The sequence below is a fragment of the Lathyrus oleraceus genome, chromosome 1, assembly GCF_024323335.1.
Source record: "Lathyrus oleraceus cultivar Zhongwan6 chromosome 1, CAAS_Psat_ZW6_1.0, whole genome shotgun sequence".
NCBI classification, from domain to species: Eukaryota; Viridiplantae; Streptophyta; class Magnoliopsida; order Fabales; family Fabaceae; genus Lathyrus; species Lathyrus oleraceus.
This window is the reverse complement of record NC_066579.1, coordinates 394,159,905-394,180,633: the sequence shown is the minus strand read 5'-3', so window position 1 is coordinate 394,180,633 and position 20,729 is coordinate 394,159,905. Positions and strand designations below refer to the sequence as shown.

The following is a 20,729-nucleotide window of genomic DNA, read 5'->3' as shown; positions in this document are numbered from 1 at the left end:
ATTCTACCGCCGTTTTATCAAAGACTTCTCTAAAATAACTAAACCTTTAACTGTCCTTTTAATGAAAGATGTTGAATTCATTTTTGATGAAAAATGTAATGAAGCATTTAATCTTTTAAAGCAAGTGTTGATTTCAGCACCCATTATGCAACCCCCTGATTGGTCAGAACCTTTTGAGATAATGTGTGACGCTAGTGATTATGTCGTTGGAGCCGTTCTAGGACAAAGGAAAGATAAAAAAAATTACATGTGATTTATTATGCCAGTAGAACCCTAGACGCCGCCCAACTTAACTACGCAACAACTGAAAAGGGACTACTAGCTATAATTTTTGCTATAGAAAAATTCAGATCTTATCTAGTAGGAGCCAAAATTATAGTTTACACCGATCATGCTGTCATTCGTTACCTATTAAGTAAAAAAGACGCCAAGCCCAGGTTACTCAAATGGATTCTGTTACTACAAGAGTTTGATTTAGATATCCGAGATAAAAAAAGGCACTTAAAATGTAGTAGCTGATCACCTTTCTAGGCTAGAACACCTGAAACCAGACTTCGTACCCATAAGTGATGATTTTGCCTATGATAGACTGATAGCTAAACTAGAAGCCATTGAAGACGATAGCCTAGGCCCTCATGAGCACTTCCAAAAATCCTTAGCTGTAAGTAACGTGCCATGGTATGCAGACTTTGTTAATTATCTAGCTGCTGACATCATACCCCCTGATCTTGACTACCACCGAAAGAAGAAGTTCTTTAACGATGTAAGAAACTTTTATTGGGATGAACCGCTCCTTTTCAAAAGGGGTAAAGACGGCATTTTTCGCCATTGCATTCCAGAAGAGGAGGTAAAAAGTATAATTGAGCATTGTCACTCTGCACCCTATGGTGGACATGCGAGCACCTCTAAGACATACGCCAAGATTCTTCAAGCTGGCCTGTTCTGGCCTTCCATGTGGCGCGATGTCCATGCTTGCATTGTCAAATGTGATAGATGCCAACGCACGGGAAATATTTCAAGACGTGACGAAATGCCTCTAAGAAACATTCAAGAAGTAGAACTCTTCGACGTTTGGGGTATAGATTTCATGGGTCCTTTCCCACCATCCTTAGGAAACAAGTATATCTTAGTAGCTGTGGACTACGTGTCTAAGTGGATTGAAGCTATAGCTGCACCCACAAATGACACTAGAGTGGTGATCAAGTTATTTAAAAACTATATACTCCCCAGATTTGGAACACCCCGTTTAGTCATAAGCGATGGAAGATCGCACTTCATATCGAGAATATTTGATAAACTTTTAAGCAAATATGGAGTTAGGCATAGAGTAACAACACCATACCACCCACAGACTAGTGGCCAAGTAGAAGAATCCAATAGGGAGATAAAACAAATTCTAGAAAAAACTATTTATATATCTAGAAAAGACTGGTCTCAGAAGCTCCAAGAAGCATTATGGGCCTACATATCCGCTTTCAAAACCCCTAAAGGAACAACTCCCTACCAACTAGTCTATGGAAAATCCTGTCATTTACCTTTTGAATTAGAGCATAAGGCCTATTGGGCCATTAAAACTTTGAATTTGGATTACCTGACCGCTGGTGAAAAACGTATCCTTGACATCCATAAATTGGAAGAACTCAGGCAATCTGCCTACGAGAATGCCATAATATACAAAGAGAGAACTAAAGCTTGGCATGACAAAAGAATTGTGAAAAAAGATTTCAATATAGACGACCCTGCTCTCCTGTTCAATTCTAGGTTACGACTTTTCCCTGGGAAGCTGCGTTCAAGATGGACTGGCCCTTTCAAAATATCTAAGATTCTGAGATCCGGAGCTGTAGAAATCAAGAACGAAACCTGTAGTCCATTCATTGTAAATGGGCAAAGACTGAAGCTCTATGAAGGAGGAGACATTTCAACAGACTACTCCAACCACACTCTGATAGATCCACCAATTCCTACGACAGATGTATAAGTTCCGATCGTCAAGCTAACGCCGTTAAACAAGCGCTGCTTGGAAGGCAACCCACGATTTTCTTATCTTATTTTACTTTTTTCTGCATTTATTTACTTTATTTTATTTTTAATCATATTCTCGTCAGGACTAAATATCATTTGCAATGTTTGTGTTTTCAGGATCCTTTTCCCTAACCTTTGCAGGATGCAGAACTTTGATGACATGCACGTGGTTTTCAGAGATGACGCCCAAAGGGAGCGTTACATAGTTCTCTACCAGCTCCCTATGGCACCTACACACTATCCGGACCAGGATTGCATGGACGCCCTAGGCATTGAGCCGAGCATCAGATTCTTGTGCCACCAACTCCAATGGGATGAATTCGCTGCTAACTTTAACAACACCTACAGGAACGAGACTTTGGAGTTCCTTAGATCGTTTGCTTATGATCCTTACTCCGGACTAGATGGACATGTTGTTTTCAGGTTATTCGGGACTGAGTACTCTTTTAGCCAGAAGGAGTTCGGTGACTTGTTAGGTTTTCAAACAACCCCCGACGTTATCCCTGAGACGCAGATGGGATACTTTCTGAGTAGAGAAGTGGAGAAATTCTGGAGCGATATCTCTGGTAGAGGGAGTCAGGATCCTTCCACTCAGTTGTCCCAGGTTACCCACAACCCTGCTATGAGGTATTTCTAGATGATACTGGCGCACTCTTTTCTTGGAAGACCAGATGTTAAGACTCTGCTGAGTGAGGAGGAGATATTTTTGTTATTTTGTGCATCCCAGTCACGCCCTGTGGCATGTGGGAACTTTCTGCTGTGTGGCCTTAGCAGTGTTGCCAGATCATTCGAAGGAATTATTCATGTATGAGGGATTGTCACGCAGATTGCCACTGCCTTAGGTCTGTCCCGCAAGCTGCTCCATCTCAGGACTTTCTGTGGCTACACTACTATGGATATTGATTTCTGCTAGGACAGAGGATTAATGAGGAGAGTCTCTTTCAATCACAAACTCAAAGCCAAAATGTCACTTAAGGTCTCTAGTTTGCACATGTAAAATTTCAAGAATTTTGGATCAAGCATCATTATTTCACAATCAAAATACCAAGCAAGGTGCAATGAATCACATGTATGAGCAAACCCTAGCCAAAACAGAAAATCACACGTGCACAATTTTTGCAAAAATATTCATTAAATTGTAAACATGGCAAGGATCATGGTGGAAAAAATCTCATCTCAATTGGATTAATGGTTATGAAGTTATGAATTTTCTAATGTTGAGAAAAAATAAAAAAACATGAATGAAGGCATGTGAAATATATGAAGCATGTGGAAATAAATGTCAAAGCCTAAATGAGAAATGCTTGGGCGAAGGATCGAAGCCGGTTGCCATTCAAACCCAGCGCGCGCTACCTTAAGTGAGTGGACACATGGCACGGCTTAATTGGACGCATGGGCCAAAAACACGAAACACATGCAAATGAGCGAAATTATGGATCTACAGCGTTCTGGAAACGCGTTCTTAGAGTTCATCATGTGTTCATCCCAAGTTCATCACTCAAGAACAAATGTTCACCAAATTTGACAAACCTTATATCAATGGAAAGGTCTCTCAATGTACATTCACAATCTCAAACTAATTTAACCTAATTCTTCCTAACTTAAAAGATTCGATGAAAAACATATTGGTGCATCAAACTTCCAATCGACATAACTTTCTCATTTCTCAACCAAATTCAGTGGTTCAAAGTGCAGAACACTCCACATCCAAAGATCTATCTAAAGCATGCATCAATTTTAAGAATTAGGCAAGTCAAAAACTAACCTTAATTGGATAGCAGTGATGAATTTGAGGTTTCCTGGCCTTGTAACATGAAAACAGATGCGCTTTGATGCTTGTAGGAGAGGATGAAACAAAGCTTTGATGTTGATTGTACACGATTTAGCTCAAATCTTGAATTGCCATTGTTGAATCTTACTTTAACAGTCCTTGAATTAGCTTGGAAATGATGAGATCTTGCTTCCAACAGCTTCAATAATGCACATGGATCATGGATTGATGAAGATCTTGGCACGGTTTATGAAGAAATATGAAGAAAAGTTGAGAGAAGAAGTGAAGAGTTTTTGTGATTTTCAGATCTAGATTTCAATTCTGTTATGATTAATCAGAAAACAGTTATGATTTAGCTTATATATGTGATGTTAATGATGTTGGTAATCATGATTAGTGTAATTACAAAGGATTAGTGAAAATGCAAGTTTCATGCTAAATGGCCAATTGACCAATCCACCCTCACTTGTGCAAAACCAATGTAACAGTAGAATTTCTGGTTTGGAGCAAGTTTAAAATGATGTTTGTAAGCTAATGCAAGTGGAATCATGTGGAAACCATGCTTATTTTGCAAAAACACCTTTTTCCCTCCAAAATTCAAATTAAGTCCACTTGAAAAATGCACTTTTTGTGTGAGCAAAATTCTTGAAATGTAATGCTTGAATTGAATAGAGGACATCAAAAGAAATTTGCTCCAAAAAGTCCCACTCCATTTGGCCTTTTGAATCAAAAGTTATGCACTTTTGAAATTCACCTTTTTTGGACAATGATCAATCCATAACTTGCCAACCACAAATTAGAAATTCATGTTCTTGGACTTTTTGGAAAGGTGAGAGCAAGATATTCAACTTTCATGTTGAACAAAATTTCATTTGAAGCATTTTTGAACATGTAATTTTGAGGAGAAAACCTTTCCATTTTTGGCAATTTTGAATTACAAGTCACTTTCTATTTTTGGAAAGTTTTCATCTGACTTTATTTTCTTCATTCTTGATATTTGAAATGTCAAATGAAACTTGTTTGGACATGAATGAAGTGTCTCTAACCCTCTCCCACCTCCAAATCCATCAGTTGACTTGTGGTTGACTTTTGCTGACTGATAGATGAATTTCAGCTTGACTGATGAACTTGAGCCTCAAACTCCTGGTGAAATGGCTCAATGATGAAACCCTAGCTTCTATAAGCTCAATATAATCATATGATGATCCCCATATCCATTGAAAACCTTATCTCTTTCACCAGCCCTGATTGGCACAATGTAGATGATTAGGGTTGACCAGAGGTCAAAACCCTAATCTCAAGAAATCTGATCAAGCATAATGAATCTCTTGGTGATGACAATACCATGATGATGATGATGTACCATTTCAACCAAGATCAAGCTCGACCTCCTTGAGGAACCATGAAACCCTAATTTGAAGCACCAACCCTCAGATGATTAGTGATCAGTTCAATGAAACCCTCAGCTTGAATCTCAACCTCTTTATCTTCTGATCAAGACCATAGGAGGATGACTTGCTTAATGTTGCCATGTGATATGCAAATATGCAATGACTAATGCCCTAAGAAATGATATGCAATATGTTAAGCTAGTCCCAAGAGAGGAGGGCAAATTTTGAGGTGTTACAGCTGCCCCTATTCAATCCACTGTGAACTTGTCGATATGAATAGCCTCGGCTTTCAGATGATCAGGATGAAGAGTGATTGAATACCAAGAACAAACGAACAATTTGCACTCTGATGGGAAATAATTAACAATGCCTGTCAGAATCGGCAAAGAACAACCTTGAAAGAAGAAACACCCGTCTGGTACGGAGAAAGCCGGCCGGAATACCGAAACAGAAATGTCGACCTGGATACCAAAATAAATGGTAACACAGGGATAACCATGGCCTGAACACCACATCCGCTGGGGATTATCATCTCTTTTTAATGTTTTTCTTGAACCCCGAAAATTTTCTCTTTTTTTTCGTTTTCTTGAACCCCGAAATTTTCCTTCGCACAAATGATCCCGGATCACTGCATTTGAACCCCGACATCTTGTTTGCCAAAATAATGAACCCCATTCTCCATTTTGAACCCCAGTCGCCTGACGATAACTTGTGATCGCCATTGTGAACCCCGTTCTCCAGAAAATGCCGCAACATTTCCCTTTCTCCATTTGAACCCCAATCTCCAGAAAATGTCGCGACACTTCCCTTTCTCCGATTGAAATGCATGTTCGCGCTGATCGCGTAACGTCGTTTGATTTTATTTCCATCTCCGTCCGACGGAAAAATTTCCTCCAGCATCGCACTACTGGGGAACATTGTTGATCTGACGTCATGATGCTAAACTCCTCAGAGTAACACCTTCAACCAGACACTGACTAATGACTGGGAAGAAACTCGACGTTTACTGGACATCGAACAATGATGTTTACCGACACCAAAGAAAACTCGACCAGACATATACTGACGGCTGGAAGAGAACTCGACGTTTACTGGACATCGAACAATGATGTTTACTTGACACCAAAGAAAACTCGACCAGACATATACTGATGACTGGGAGGGAACTCGACGTTTACTGGACATCGAACAATGATGTTTACTGACACCAAAGAAAACTCGACCAGACATTAACCAATGACTGGGAAGGAAACTCGACGTTTACTGGACATCGAACAATGATGTTTACTGACACCAAAGAAAACTCGACCAGACATATACTGATGACTGGGAGGGAACTCGACGTTTACTGGACATCGAACAATGATGTTTACTGACACCAAAGAAACCTCGACCAGACAGGGATCGACACGACACTTACTGGTATCGTAGGAACGACATCCACACTTGTCCAAAACCAGGCAGACGCTTGCCGGGGACTATCTGGGAAATACTGTTGCTCCAAAATCACGATGCTGAACTCCTCGGAGTGACACCTTCACCATCCGGCGAAACCAAACCTCAAGCGGTAACCACGGTTCGAGTCGCGCTGATCGCGATCTTCACTTCCATCTCTGTCCAACGGAAAAGCTTCCTCCAATATCGCACTACTGGGGAACATTGCTGACCTGACGTCATGATGCTAAACTCCTCAGAGTAACATCTTCACTGACCGGCAAAAACCCATTCTTGGATGGTAACCACGGCTCGAGTCGCGCTGATCGCGAACTTCATTTCCATCTCTGTCCGACGGAAAAGTTTCCTCCAGTATCGCACTACTAGGGAACATTACTGATCTGCCATCGTGATGCTAAACTCCTCAGAGTAACATCTTCACCTTCGGGCAAAACCACCTCTCAAACGATAACCACGGCTTGAGACTAGCTTATGCTTGCAATGATGATGCATGACTTTTTCAGCGCAATGCTCCATAATTATGGAAATTCTACGCAATTTATTATTCAATATGCTATGATCTCCTAAATGATGCATGCATAAAAGGTATTCCCCTCAGGGACTCTTCTGGGGAGCTCGAGGCACTCTGCTGAGGAACTCGACAACACTCTGATCTCCATCCTGCTGGGGAATAACACTGCTGCTGGGAAAAGGCAACCCTAGCTGGGGGAAAACCTCATTTGCACCCGATCCGCTTGGGGAATTGTTGGGGAAAGAACCACCAACGCACTCTGTGGGGAAACAACGGTCTTTGATATGCTGGGGATGCAACACTCCAGACTCTACTCGAGGAACAACCACCCACAGATACCTTCGCTGGGAAACAACAACCTTCAGGCCTGGCGACTGGGGAAGCATTGATCTAAAACCTGCTGGGGATAACCATCCTGACCCTGCTAGGGAATCACAGACCTTGGATCTGCTGGGGAATTAGTCATTCCGACTCTGCTTGGGGAGGAGGATAGTCTGGTACTGAACACCCGACGACTCGTCGAACCATGGTATTCATATCCAACTCCCATGTCAGCTTTCCAATTTTGAGAACTCCCAGACTCGTCTGGACTTTTCTAATTCATCACCTTGTATTCCCAACTGTTCCACGCTCGACGGAGAGCGAACTCCTGGGATTTATACAGACTTTTCAATTTTCCGACTTTGAAGAGTCTTCTTGATTAATTCTCAAGGATCGTCGTACGTCTCTCGTCGTCCTTCTCCATTCTTCTATTCATTCGTCCCTGATTGGACTCCATGGGGACTGTTTTGTCAAAAGCTTCCACATCACAACCTGCAAGTGAGTGAAAAAGATCTAACAGCACCTGCAAAAGAGATCGTTAGATAAAACCGTGCCCCAGGCGTGTCAAGATTTCAACACTTGGGTCACTCAACCTTCCGAATAAGATTTCAAGCTTTCAATCTTATGAACATGCATTGGAAGGGACCTGTATGTCTAAAAATGCAAAGATTCTTTATCAAAAATAACTTGATGTTTTTGCAATCAACGCGGTAATGAAAAACAAAAACAAAAATTATTTGACTGAATATGCATTTTATTGATTGAAAAAGTGTAGCTCAAAACTGAGCAATACAAAGGAAGCAATTCCTGAAAAGAGGTAATTGCGCACAAAAGGAAAAATCTATCCTAATGGCAATGTGAAACCGTGATCTCATCGAGTTCCAACTCGGTTACCCCCCATATGTCCTCAGACTCTCCGTGCTTTCTGCCTTCTGAACAAGACGTTTCCGACCGATCCCTACCGGGTATTATCCATGATGCTTTAACTAAAGCGCAAACGATCATGCCAGACGCAGTTGTTCGTTTCAATCCCTCTTTTGCCTAGACCGCCCTTTCGGGTTTTCAGTCCACCGGGATACCCCTTTTTGCCCAAGTCGCCTTTTCAGGTTTTCGACTTGTCGGGTGTACATTTTTTCATTTTATCCCTAATTTTTGCCCGAACCTTTTCTTTCCGTTTTTTGGTTCGCCGGGATGCCCATTTTTGCCTGGACTATTTTATTCTTTTCGTCCATCGGGTCTCTTTATACGAAGTATTTTTTAACTGCGTCCGCATTCACAGGGGATGGAAAATCTTCGCCATCCATGGCCGTCAGCAACAAGGCTCCGCCAGAGAAAACCCTCTTGACCACGAATGGACCTTCATAGTTAGGTGTCCATTTGCCCCTACGATCGTTTTGAGGAGGAAGGATCCTTTTCAATACCATATCACCTACGTGATACACCCGAGGTCGTACCTTTCGGTCAAAAGCACGTTTCATCCGTTGCTGGTATGACTGCCCATGACAGATGGCTGCCAGCCTCTTTTCCTCGATCAGGCTTAACTCTTCATACCGGGTCCTTACCCATTCAGCCTCTTGCAATTTCACATCCATCAGGACTCTCAAAGAGGGAATCTGGACCTCAACCGGTAGCACGACTCCCATCCCATATACCAATGAGAAAGGTGTTGCCCCAGTAGGCGCACCGACGTTCGATACCCAGAATACAAGCTTCATACTCAATCACACCGTTGGTGCATTCAAATGCTAGTCAGGCAGCACAAGGAATGTGGTATCTTTTCAGCGCAACCAGAACGGCACCAACTCCACTTCCGTTCATGTTAATGGCCCCATCAGACATCAGAATCCGTTCGGATTTAGGGTCAGGCCCCTCCTCCGGGATCGGTTACTCTCAATCTTTCGATTTGAGCACCTCGAGATGTCCTCATCAGGGAATTCAAACTTCCTCGGTTGATAATCCTCCACGGGTTACTGGGCGAGATAATCAGACAATACACTCCCCTTCATCGCCTTCTGAGAGGTATACTGAATATCGTATTCAATCAAAATCATTGGCCCTTTCGCAACCCGTCCGGTCATTGCTGGCTCTTCAAAAATCTACCTGATCAAATCCATCTCGAAATCCACAAAGTGGTATGAACCAGCATATACTGTCTCAGTCGGCGAGCAGCCTATGCCAAAGTACATCAAGTTCTCTCGAGCAGTGAATGTATTATTTCACAGTCGGTAAACTCTTTGCTAAGGTAAATTGCATGCTCTTTTCGACGAGACTCGTCATGCTGACCCAATACACCTCGTAGACCCCTCGAAGGCCGTCAAGTACAGAATTTGATGGTCGTCCCTCTACAGGGAGACGTCAGAATTAGAGGCTCCTGCAACTCATTCTTTTATTTCTCAATGCCCCTTGGCAATCATTGTTTCACCTGACCGTTTGATCTTTTCTTTTCAACATCTTAAATATGGGTTCACACGTGGCTGTTAGAGGAGATGTGAACCATGACATGTAGTTCAATCTACCTAATAGACCACGAACCTCTTTTTCTGTTCTCGGTTCAGGCACTTCTCGTTTTCCTTTCTTTCTTTTTTTTTTAAGCAGGATCAACCTCGATTCCTCTCTTACAATGAACCCCAACATCTTACCGGTCCGCACTCTGATAGTGCACTTATTTGAATTCAACCTCAGTTTGAATTGTCTCAACTGGTCCACTCAGCTTGGCCAGATCTGCCAGATGCCCCTCCTCTGTTTGGGACTTTGCTATCATGTCATCATCATAGCATTCGATTTCAGGATGAATCCTCTCATGAAACAAAGTCACCATGGCTCTCTGATAAGTAGCACCGGTGTTCTGCTTCTCTAAAGGGCAATCTTCTCTCTACGGTAGCTTGTGCACAACGACATCGGTATCCGACCCTGGCATATCCTGACACGACCAGGCGAAGGTATCCACATGCTCTTTCAACAGAACTACCATTCTGCTCTCGACTCGCCTCTGAAGCGGCCCCAATTTTCATTTCCTTTCCGACCTCGGCGGTGCCTGGAATAACAATCTTAACTCGCTCTTCATGCAGCTGAATCACCTTCTCCTCTTGTTTCAACAACCTGGCTAATCTTCCAGCAGATCACAATCTTCTTCGCCTTCTTCTTCGGCATGATAGATTGGATTGTCGAAGTCATATGAGGTGTAACCAAATTGTTATCACTGAGATCCGGAGAATTATTTTTCGAAGTTGGAACGAGTCAAATCAAAAAGGAAAAAAAATGAAAACAAACATTGCCATTTTTATTTGTTTTTAAACTGCAAAAATAAATGAAAAACAGGGAACACCGCTTTTAATTGAAAAACATCCATTTATTAATGATGCAAAATGTTGCACAATGAAACATATGAGATGGCCCTTACAATGAACCATTACGTTTCGGGTAAAACGTACGGTTTTCATGCAAACAGAATTGAAAACAGAAAATATTACTCTTCAAGTAGAGTGACAGTGATGATCTTTCAGGCCTTCCAGCTTCCTGGTACGCACGATTTTATCCACGACTCCAGCTCGCGGTCACTGTCAATCTCTCCACCCACTGTACAGGCGTGACTTGGATCCAACATTCCAGCACTGACAAATGTGAACGGTGGACGACATCCTCTGTTTTGCTCAGACGAGTCTTGGCCTTCCTGATAGCCAACTCCAAACATATCCGCCTTTACCACAATGCCTATGATCTTTCCCCAGCCTGGGATCCCTCCATTTCTCACCACTTCCACTGCCTGTTTGTAAGAAGAAATGGACGGCTTTTTCTCTTTCTCAGCAATAATGGCATTTTTCCCCTTGACGGTTTCAACTGCCAAACTGGGTACTTTACATCTTACATCGTCCATTCCTCCTTCAACCATTCCTTAAATTGTTTCCCTCATAATTACACACCCGTTTGTGGCGACAGCCGCACAACAGTTATCAACACCAGGGAAAACCCCACTCTTCATCAGATGCTTCTGGACCACAGACATTGGAATCTTCAACTGATCCCCGCTCGTTTCATCCATTTTCCTCTTGTCTTTGGACATCACATTCACCCCCATAGGGCCATGCATCGGCATGGGGTTAGTATTAACATCCGACATCAGTGCAAAATTGATGGCCTTAGAATCCACCAAGTCCTGGACCACATGCTTAAAAGCTTTGCAATCCTCAATGTGATGTCCGGGTGCACCGGCATGGAACTCGCACCTGACATTCTCATCATAACTCGCAAGCCTCTGTTCTGGTTTCCCTGGAACCAATGCCCTTGGCTGCACCAACCCGAGATCCATCAACCTTTTAAACAGAGAGGCATAAGTCACGGGCGGCTTATTAAAATGACGATCTGTCGTCTTTCTTCTCACTTGGCACCCAGCTTTCCGTGTTCTCTGTGGAGGTGGCTGATGTTGCTGCTGTACCGATTGATTACCAGCAGGAATTGTTACCGCAGCAGTGTACGGGTGATAACGATCCTTACCCCTCTTGGCATGCACCTCACTTGATTCAACCTCCTTCTTGTGCTAAATACTGCCAAAGGGCTGCTTTACTCCAGACGACAGAGCATCTCCCTGGGTTTCCCCCATTCTCAGCCAGTTTTCAACCCTCTCCACCTTCTCGGCGACCGCTTTCTGCCCCAAGGCGAGCCCTCGTACCACATTGAACAACTCCCTCATCATCTCTTTCAATTCGAGAATGTCGGCGTTGGGGAGATTCGTCATTCCTGTGTCAATCAAACAGGTTAGACACTGACACCTGCAAAATAGAAGACAAGTTATTATGCATGAATGCAACGTCTATCCATACGAGGAAGCTTCTGTCTTTCGATCCTGGTTTCATCGAGACAGATAAAAAATTCAACAATAATATTTTGACATCAGGATGTCTCTCAACCAGAATCTCAATCGAGAATGTACCCTGAGTATGGATAGACATGAGTTAGATGCCGATGAATGAAAAATGTGGATGATGCTGATGCGTGAATGCAATGCACTGTGCCATCCTCCAAGTCATCTGAACATCTGTTGCACTGAGGCCCTGATCTATGAACTGATCACCACCATCTGAAGGAATATGTAACCACAAATCCGACTTGGGGGTTCCAAAATAAACGGAACTGAAAGATACACCATCATCATCATCAGACAATCTCTGAGCAAATAACCATGATCTCCTGAATCGGCCCGGGGAATCCTGAAATAAACGGATCCCCACTGATAAATAACACGGACAGCACTCCGGCGTCTCGGCAAGAAATGCCCATAAATCCGACTTATAAATAGGACTCTGATTCACGGAACCAATAGTCACCATCAAAGTCACCATCTGAACATGCATCTGTAAGAATCACCCTCCCCTCACAGGTAAATTCTAATCAGGTCATCCTAAGGCGGATAATAGTCTCGACAATCGGGCAAAGATACTCAACGGGTTTGCCCTTTCGGGTGTGCCGTTGTAGCTCTCTTAAGATCGTCTAAACCAAAGATCCGGGAAAGATCGGTCACCAAAGTCAATAGTTCAGATGAAGTCACTCAACCAAAGTGGATACTCCACAAAGGAAAAGTTCCCTCAAAAGAACCTCTTCCGGCTTGTGGTACATCACGTTGCCAAACACATGTTGACCTAACATGAAGGAGGCAACATGAGACCACACTAATCCTAGGTGTATACTCGGGCCTGGGTTTTAGCCCCACTCAGAACACCCACCCCAAAACAGAGGAACCACCTGCACAGAGGACAGCACGATGATAGTATGATGCATGCAAATATTTATGCAAATATATACACAATCAGAATAATAAATGCAATAAATATAAACAAACAAGCAACCTAAACTATCCTAAAACGCTAGGAGAGACTCGCTTAGGGAAGATGGACCAGCAATAGGTCAATTATGAATCCCCAGCAGAGTCGCCAGCTGTCGCATCCGCGAAAAACAACCGGCGGGCTAAAACAAAACAAACAGAGCCGCCACCGTGCGTTATTTATCCCAAAGAGGGAAAGGAAACGCTCGAAGTAAACCTGGGAAAAGCATGGTCTCGCGACCAGAGAGAAATGGGATCGGGAGTCGGTTATGTGAAGGGAAGGTATTAGCACCCATACGCATCCGTCGTACTCGACGGGATCCACGCTCTAAAAGAAAGAAAAAGGTTGCTAAAACAAACATCACACACACACATTGAAGACAACACAGGTGGAGGAAGAGGGGAGAGGGCTCGCTAGGATATCGCATCCTACGCCTACGTATCTCATCTGAAATGAGAATCAGAGCTACCGTACTTCTGCTCACGCACGCCGAAACAAAACACACGCAAACAGGCAAACATGGAACCCGAACGCCAATTGCTGGACTTACATCAGCTTCCGAACCAAACAAACCCACACTGGAAACCAGATGCCACTTGATGGACTCATACCGGACTCCAAGCATACAACAAGAGGATACGGAATGCCAATTGCTGGGCTTACATCCATCTCCTACACACACAAGAAGAAACAAACAACAAGTTACTAAGGAGTCGGGAACTCGAGCCTAGCAACTGTCAAGCAAACACACACAAAAAGAAAAAGGGTGAACACACAGACTAACAGGGAGTCGAGAACTCGAGCCTGATAGCTGTCAAGCACAACACACTCAAAAAAAGAAAAGGGTGCCCGGAGAGATCTCGTACGACCTCCTGCCTACGTACCTCATCTGGTATGAGGATCAGGGCAACGTAGTTCCCCTGAACAGGGGAGAAAGACTAGCCTAACCAGATACAGAGGGAGACACAACTAGGGAGACTATGACTCGAGCCTAGATGTTATCATGCATATCATCCCTAAGTTAAGGTTGGCTATCTATCTTGCTCAGGCAGCAAGCTAATCCTAAACAGGAAAAGCAAAGCATGCAAGCATAATCAGAACAAAGCAAACATTCACAATTAGCACACACTATATACAGACAAGGTGGGCTCAAACAAGGGTTAGACTGCCAAAGCAAGTCAACTGTATCAGGTGATGTTAGCTCTTAACCCTGACATTGAGAGTCAGGGTGAAGCAGATGAAATAGGTGAGTGAAGATGAGACTTCACAGCTCTTATCCCTGGCCTGGGAGAGCTTCAGACAATGAAGTGTGGGTTCAGAAAGTGGGAACCCTTCTACACTTATGACACTGACTCAACTGTACAACTGTACAAGGATCTTGGGTTACTATCCGCAATGCATCAACACCAGTTGTGTGAGCAAAGGGATGACTCAACTTGAATAGCAGGAGATGGATTGCACATCTCTTGTATCTACCAATTGCCTTATTCAAAGGTCTTTTCCTGCTTGGGGATAAAAATAAACAATCACAAGCATTGCCTCTTAAGGAGGACTTCAGACAGGTGCCTGGCCAAGTAACAGGCCAGGTCTTCCAGACTACATGGAGTTAGTGATGCTATACCTCAATTGGTTAAGCAACCAAGCAACAGCAAACAGCAAGTTCAAAATGAACTATAGCAACTAAGGTACCTGAAATCAATCCAACATGATCAGTATACCAGACAAACAAAAGGCAAACAGACAAGCTAAAAGTCAACAGTTAACTGTACACAAGCAATGCATCAAGCAAAGCACAAGCCAATGCTCAACACAAAATGACTTAGAAACCACCTACAAAACAAACTTAATGTTAATCAACATCAATTAAATGATCAACTCAAGCCAAGTGAATTAATTCCTCCATGCCATATGCTTTTTGTCCTGAAAACACAACTCAAACATTAAGCACTAACCACTAGGACATGGCCTAGGGTCAAAATGAGAGCAATAAACCAAAACAGAACATGAAAATTATCAAAAATCAAGTTCAATCAATTTAGGAACAAATCCAAGTGGTATCACATTCATATCATACACCAATTTCATTTCATAAAGCATTTAGTGAAAAGCATGCAATTTAGAACCTCATAGGACCAAACAGAAAGATCCAATTCAAATCAACTCACAAACATTTCAATAAATCCCCAAAAAATTCATGGCTAAACATCACTCATTAAAGGATCTACACACCAAATTTCAAGTCATTTGGACCAAGGGAAGCAAGGCAATTAAATTTATCAAGTCAACACAAGTCCAAACAAACTCATACAAGGCATCCAATCATGTATCAACTTCAAGCAATCATAAAACAGAGACCAAGTATGATAAATGAATGAAATCAAATTCATGACAAACTTCAAGATGTCTATAATACACATGCCAAATTTCAAGTCCATCCAATAAACCACAAGAATTTCACAAAACATATGAGATCATGACTCACAAAAGGTTCACAATTGGTCAAACAGGGGAGAAATTCTCAAACAAATCGGAAATGCATTCAAAAATTCCAGAAATATTCACAAGTGAACCTAACATTCCTAAGCATCATCATGCAAAAATTCAGCTCAATTCAAGTTCATATGGCAAGGCAAATAAAATCAGGAAGTTAGACAAGAAATGGTGTGACATAAATTGTCACACCTAGATTCAACAGCTCATATCTCATCAACCAGGAAAGCAAAAATCACAAACTCAAATCCAAAATGTCACTTAAGGTCTCTAGTTTGCACATGTAAAATTTCAAGAATTTTGGATCAAGCATCATTATTTCACAATCAAAATACCAAGCAAGGTGCAATGAATCACATGTATGAGCAAACCCTAGCCAAAACAGAAAATCACACATGCACAATTTTTGCAAAAATATTCATTAAATTGTAAACATGGCAAGGATCATGGTGGAAAAAATCTCATCTCAATTGGATCAATGGTTATGAGGTTATGAATTTTCTAATGTTGAGAAAAAATAAAAAAACATGAATGAAGGCATGTGAAATATATGAAGCATATGGAAATAAATGTCAAAGCCTAAATGAGAAATGCTTGGGCGAAGGATCGAAGCCGGATGCCATTCAAACCCAGCGCGCGCTACCTTAAGTGAGTGGACACATGGCACGGCTTAATTGGACGCATGGGACAAAAACACGAAACACATGCAAATGAGCGAAATTATGGATCTACAGCGTTCTGGAAACGCGTTCTTAGAGTTCATCATGTGTTCATCCCAAGTTCATCACTCAAGAACAAATGTTCACCAAATTTGACAAAACCTTATATCAATGGAAAGGTCTCTCAATGTACATTCACAATCTCAAACTAATTTAACCTAATTCTTCCTAACTTAAAAGATTCGATGAAAAACATATTGGTGCATCAAACTTCCAATCGACATAACTTTCTCATTTCTCAACCAAATTCAGTGGTTCAAAGTGCAGAACACTCCACATCCAAAGATCTATCTAAAGCATGCATCAATTTTAAGAATTAGGCAAGTCAAAAACTAACCTTAATTGGATAGCAGTGATGAATTTGAGGTTTCCTGGCCTTGTAACATGAAAACAGATGCGTTTTGATGCTTGTAGGAGAGGATGAAACAAAGCTTTGATGTTGATTGTACACGATTTAGCTCAAATCTTGAATTGCCATTGTTGAAGCTTACTTTAACAGTCCTTGAATTAGCTTGGAAATGATGAGATCTTGCTTCCAACAGCTTCAATAATGCACATGGATCATGGATTGATGAAGATCTTGGCACGGTTTATGAAGAAATATGAAGAAAAGTTGAGAGAAGAAGTGAAGAGTTTTTGTGATTTTCAGATCTAGATTTCAATTATGTTATGATTAATCAGAAAACAGTTATGATTTAGCTTATATATGTGATGTTAATGATGTTGGTAATCATGATTAGTGTAATTACAAAGGATTAGTGAAAATGCAAGTTTCATGCTAAATGGCCAATTGACCAATCCACCCTCACTTGTGCAAAACCAATGTAACAGTAGAATTTCTGGTTTGGAGCAAGTTTAAAATGATGTTTGTAAGCTAATGCAAGTGGAATCATGTGGAAACCATGCTTATTTTGCAAAAACACCTTTTTCCCTCCAAAATTCAAATTAAGTCCACTTGAAAAATGCACTTTTTGTGTGAGCAAAATTCATGAAATGTAATGCTTGAATTGAATAGAGGACATCAAAAGAAATTTGCTCCAAAAAGTCCCACTCCATTTGGCCTTTTGAATCAAAAGTTATGCACTTTTGAAATTCACCTTTTTTGGACAATGATCAATCCATAACTTGCCAACCACAAATGAGAAATTCATGTTCTTGGACTTTTTGGAAAGGTGAGAGCAAGATATTCAGCTTTCATGTTGAACAAAATTTCATTTGAAGCATTTTTGGACATGTAAGTTTGAGGAGAAAACCTTTCCATTTTTGGCAATTTTGAATTACAAGTCACTTTCTATTTTTGGAAAGTTTTCATCTGACTTTATTTTCTTCATTCTTGATGTTTGAAATGTCAAATGAAACTTGTTTGGACATGAATGAAGTGTCTCTAACCCTCTCCCACCTCCAAACCCATCAGTTGACTTGTGGTTGACTTTTGCTGACTGATAGATGAATTTCAGCTTGACTGATGAACTTGAGCCTCAAACTCCTGATGAAATGGCTCAATGATGAAACCCTAGCTTCCATAAGCTCAATATAATCATATGATGATCCCCATATCCATTGAAAACCTCATCTCCTTCACCAGCCCTGATTGGCACAATGCAGATGATTAGGGTTGACCAGAGGTCAAAACCCTAATCTCAAGGAATCTGATCAAGCATAATGAATCTCTTGGTGATGACAAGACCATGATGATGATGATGTACCATTTCAACCAAGATCAAGCTCGACCTCCTTGAGGAACCATGAAACCCTAATTTGAAGCACCAACCCTCAGATGATTAGTGATCAGTTCAATGAAACCCTCAGCTTGAATCTCAACCTCTTTATCTTCTGATCAAGACCATAGGAGGATGACTTGCTTAATGTTGCCATGTGATATGCAAATATGCAATGACTAATGCCCTAAGAAATGATATGCAATATGTTAAGCTAGTCCCAAGAGAGGAGGGCAAATTTTGAGGTGTTACAATATATATATATATATATATATATATATATATATATATATATATATATATATATATATATATATATATATATATATATATATATATATATATATATATATATATATATATATATATATATATATATATATATATATATATATATATATATATGTGTGTGTTTATTTCCTTTATATTCATATTATAGTCTAATAGTATTATTTATTTATTTATTTATTTGTTTAATGTTTAAATTTTATTTTCATAAATTGTGCAAGCTTTATTTTATCAGGAAAAACAATGAAAATGCTATCCGGACCCCCAGACCAAAAAGGGCATGGAGAAGCCCATACCAAAATCTCCAAATTTCGGCCCAGCTTAAATTTGCTCTTGTGGCGCCCGCCATAGACCCTGTGGCGCCCGCCACGGCGTCTGGTATATGCGGGGAAGATTCATATAATTCACCATTTTTGGCCCTTCAAACTTCCAAAACCCTTTTTTTCCTCTTCCAAAAACTCCCTTGAACCCCACAAAAGCTCATACATTTATCATCTTCCCACCATACAATTTACCTTTCCAACTTCCATTTTAATTTTCATCCATCAATATCCATAAAAATCTCACCTTTACCATCCTATATATATAAACCCATCTTCATCTTCTTCAACACATTCAAAGAGCAAAACAATGGAGTTCAACGGATATATTCGAAGGAAAACCTGGGGATAGGCAGAGAAAGATTATTGAAAGGTTGCAAAATCGGGAAATTCTCCTGACGAGGTACGTGGACGATAACTGTCTATATACATTGGGTATCTACCACAGTATTTTTCATTTGTTAGACTTTTTAGGCTTGCACACTATTTTTGTAAACATAGAGCCTACCTTTGAGTGACTGACAGTCGAGTTTTTAAGTTCTTTTATTTATACTGTCAGTCCTAACACTGCTAGTACAATTGGTACTGTTAAATTTCGAATGATTGCTGTTGAGTATGCGTTTAGTACCAACGAACTAGCAGGTCTGTTAGGAATTCCTCATGGGGAAGGTGCTATTTGTGAGGCCCCTTTGGATTCAAATAGGTCGGTTGAGGTGTTTTCCTTCTGGAAAAGATTGTCTAATACTTCAATAAATTCTTTTGAAGGAATTCTTGCCTCAACCATCCATAACCCGACCATCAGAGTTTTTAGATATTTGTTGGCATGTACTATTTTTGGCCGGGAGAATCCAAACAAGGTTAATGCTCGGGAGCTTCTATTTTTACAAGGAAGCCTCACAAATAGGAGGATTAATTCGGTCCCGTTTATGATTGCTCATATGGCTTTAACTCTTAATAAAGCGGGACCTATTGTTTTTGGAGGACTCATTACGTCTATTGCTCGGGCTCTTAACCTGAACAATGAGATAGCTACCTTAGTTCCCTTAGCTCCTCGCACAATCAACCTTAAATTTCTAAAAGATATGAAATTGTGCCGAGTGAGAAGAGAGGGAGGTTATATGCTTATGATCCGTGGTGTAACTATCCCCTCTGTTGCCTTACCGTGCACTAGACGTACTGATGTACGTAATGAAAGGAATTGGACCTATGTTTTAGATGCTCCACCTGTTTTAGGTCCCCTTCCTCCTAATGTTCCTGATGAGGAGGGACACGACACTGATGAAGAGTTTGATCGGAGAGAGCAATCTCTCGTACCTCACGTGTCCCCCCATCACCCTTCACCACCACACACCGCACCATCTTCTTCTTTTGCAGGTTCTGCTCTTGGATTCTATATTACCGAGGAGATGTGGCGCGACCACATGGCTAGAGAACAAAGGCGTGATGACCTACTCTTTACCATTCAGCAACAATTGGCGGACAACATGAGCTTCATGCAAGAATCGCAGCGGAGGGCAGATCGATCCTATGCGACTATTTCACAGACCCTGCTTGCGATCACAAACGAGCAATTCCGTCAGCAGAACTACCACCGTCAACATTCTGTGCTGATAGAGGCCACTCAGGGCTCCATTTTAGGCAACCTTCGAGAGGTGAGGACTGCTCAGACTGCCTTATCGTCCAGGATGGACCAGAGAGATCGTCGTCGCAGCAGATCCCGTCGTTCACCACAGGATGGTGAAGGGACCAGTGGTCAGCAGTAGTGTGACATGTTACTCTCTCGTTATCTTACTTCGAAACATTGGGGACAATGTTCGATTTAAATGTGGGAGGAGATTTTATCGCTTTCTATTTCCCTTTACTATTTTTAGTTAGATTATTTATTTTTATTGCTTTTTAGTTGTTTA

At 41.4% G+C, this 20,729-nt stretch overlaps 1 protein-coding gene across 1 annotated transcript in view; it reads right to left on the bottom strand.

Annotated features, from left to right (window-relative positions):
• LOC127110120 (uncharacterized) overlaps window positions 1-20,729 on the bottom strand; it is a 130,665-nt gene that overhangs the window by 73,443 nt on the left and 36,493 nt on the right. Inside the window, 1 exon segment of the mRNA XM_073004562.1 lies at window positions 10,595-10,606. Within this exon segment, the coding sequence (XP_072860663.1) occupies window positions 10,595-10,606 (12 nt within the window).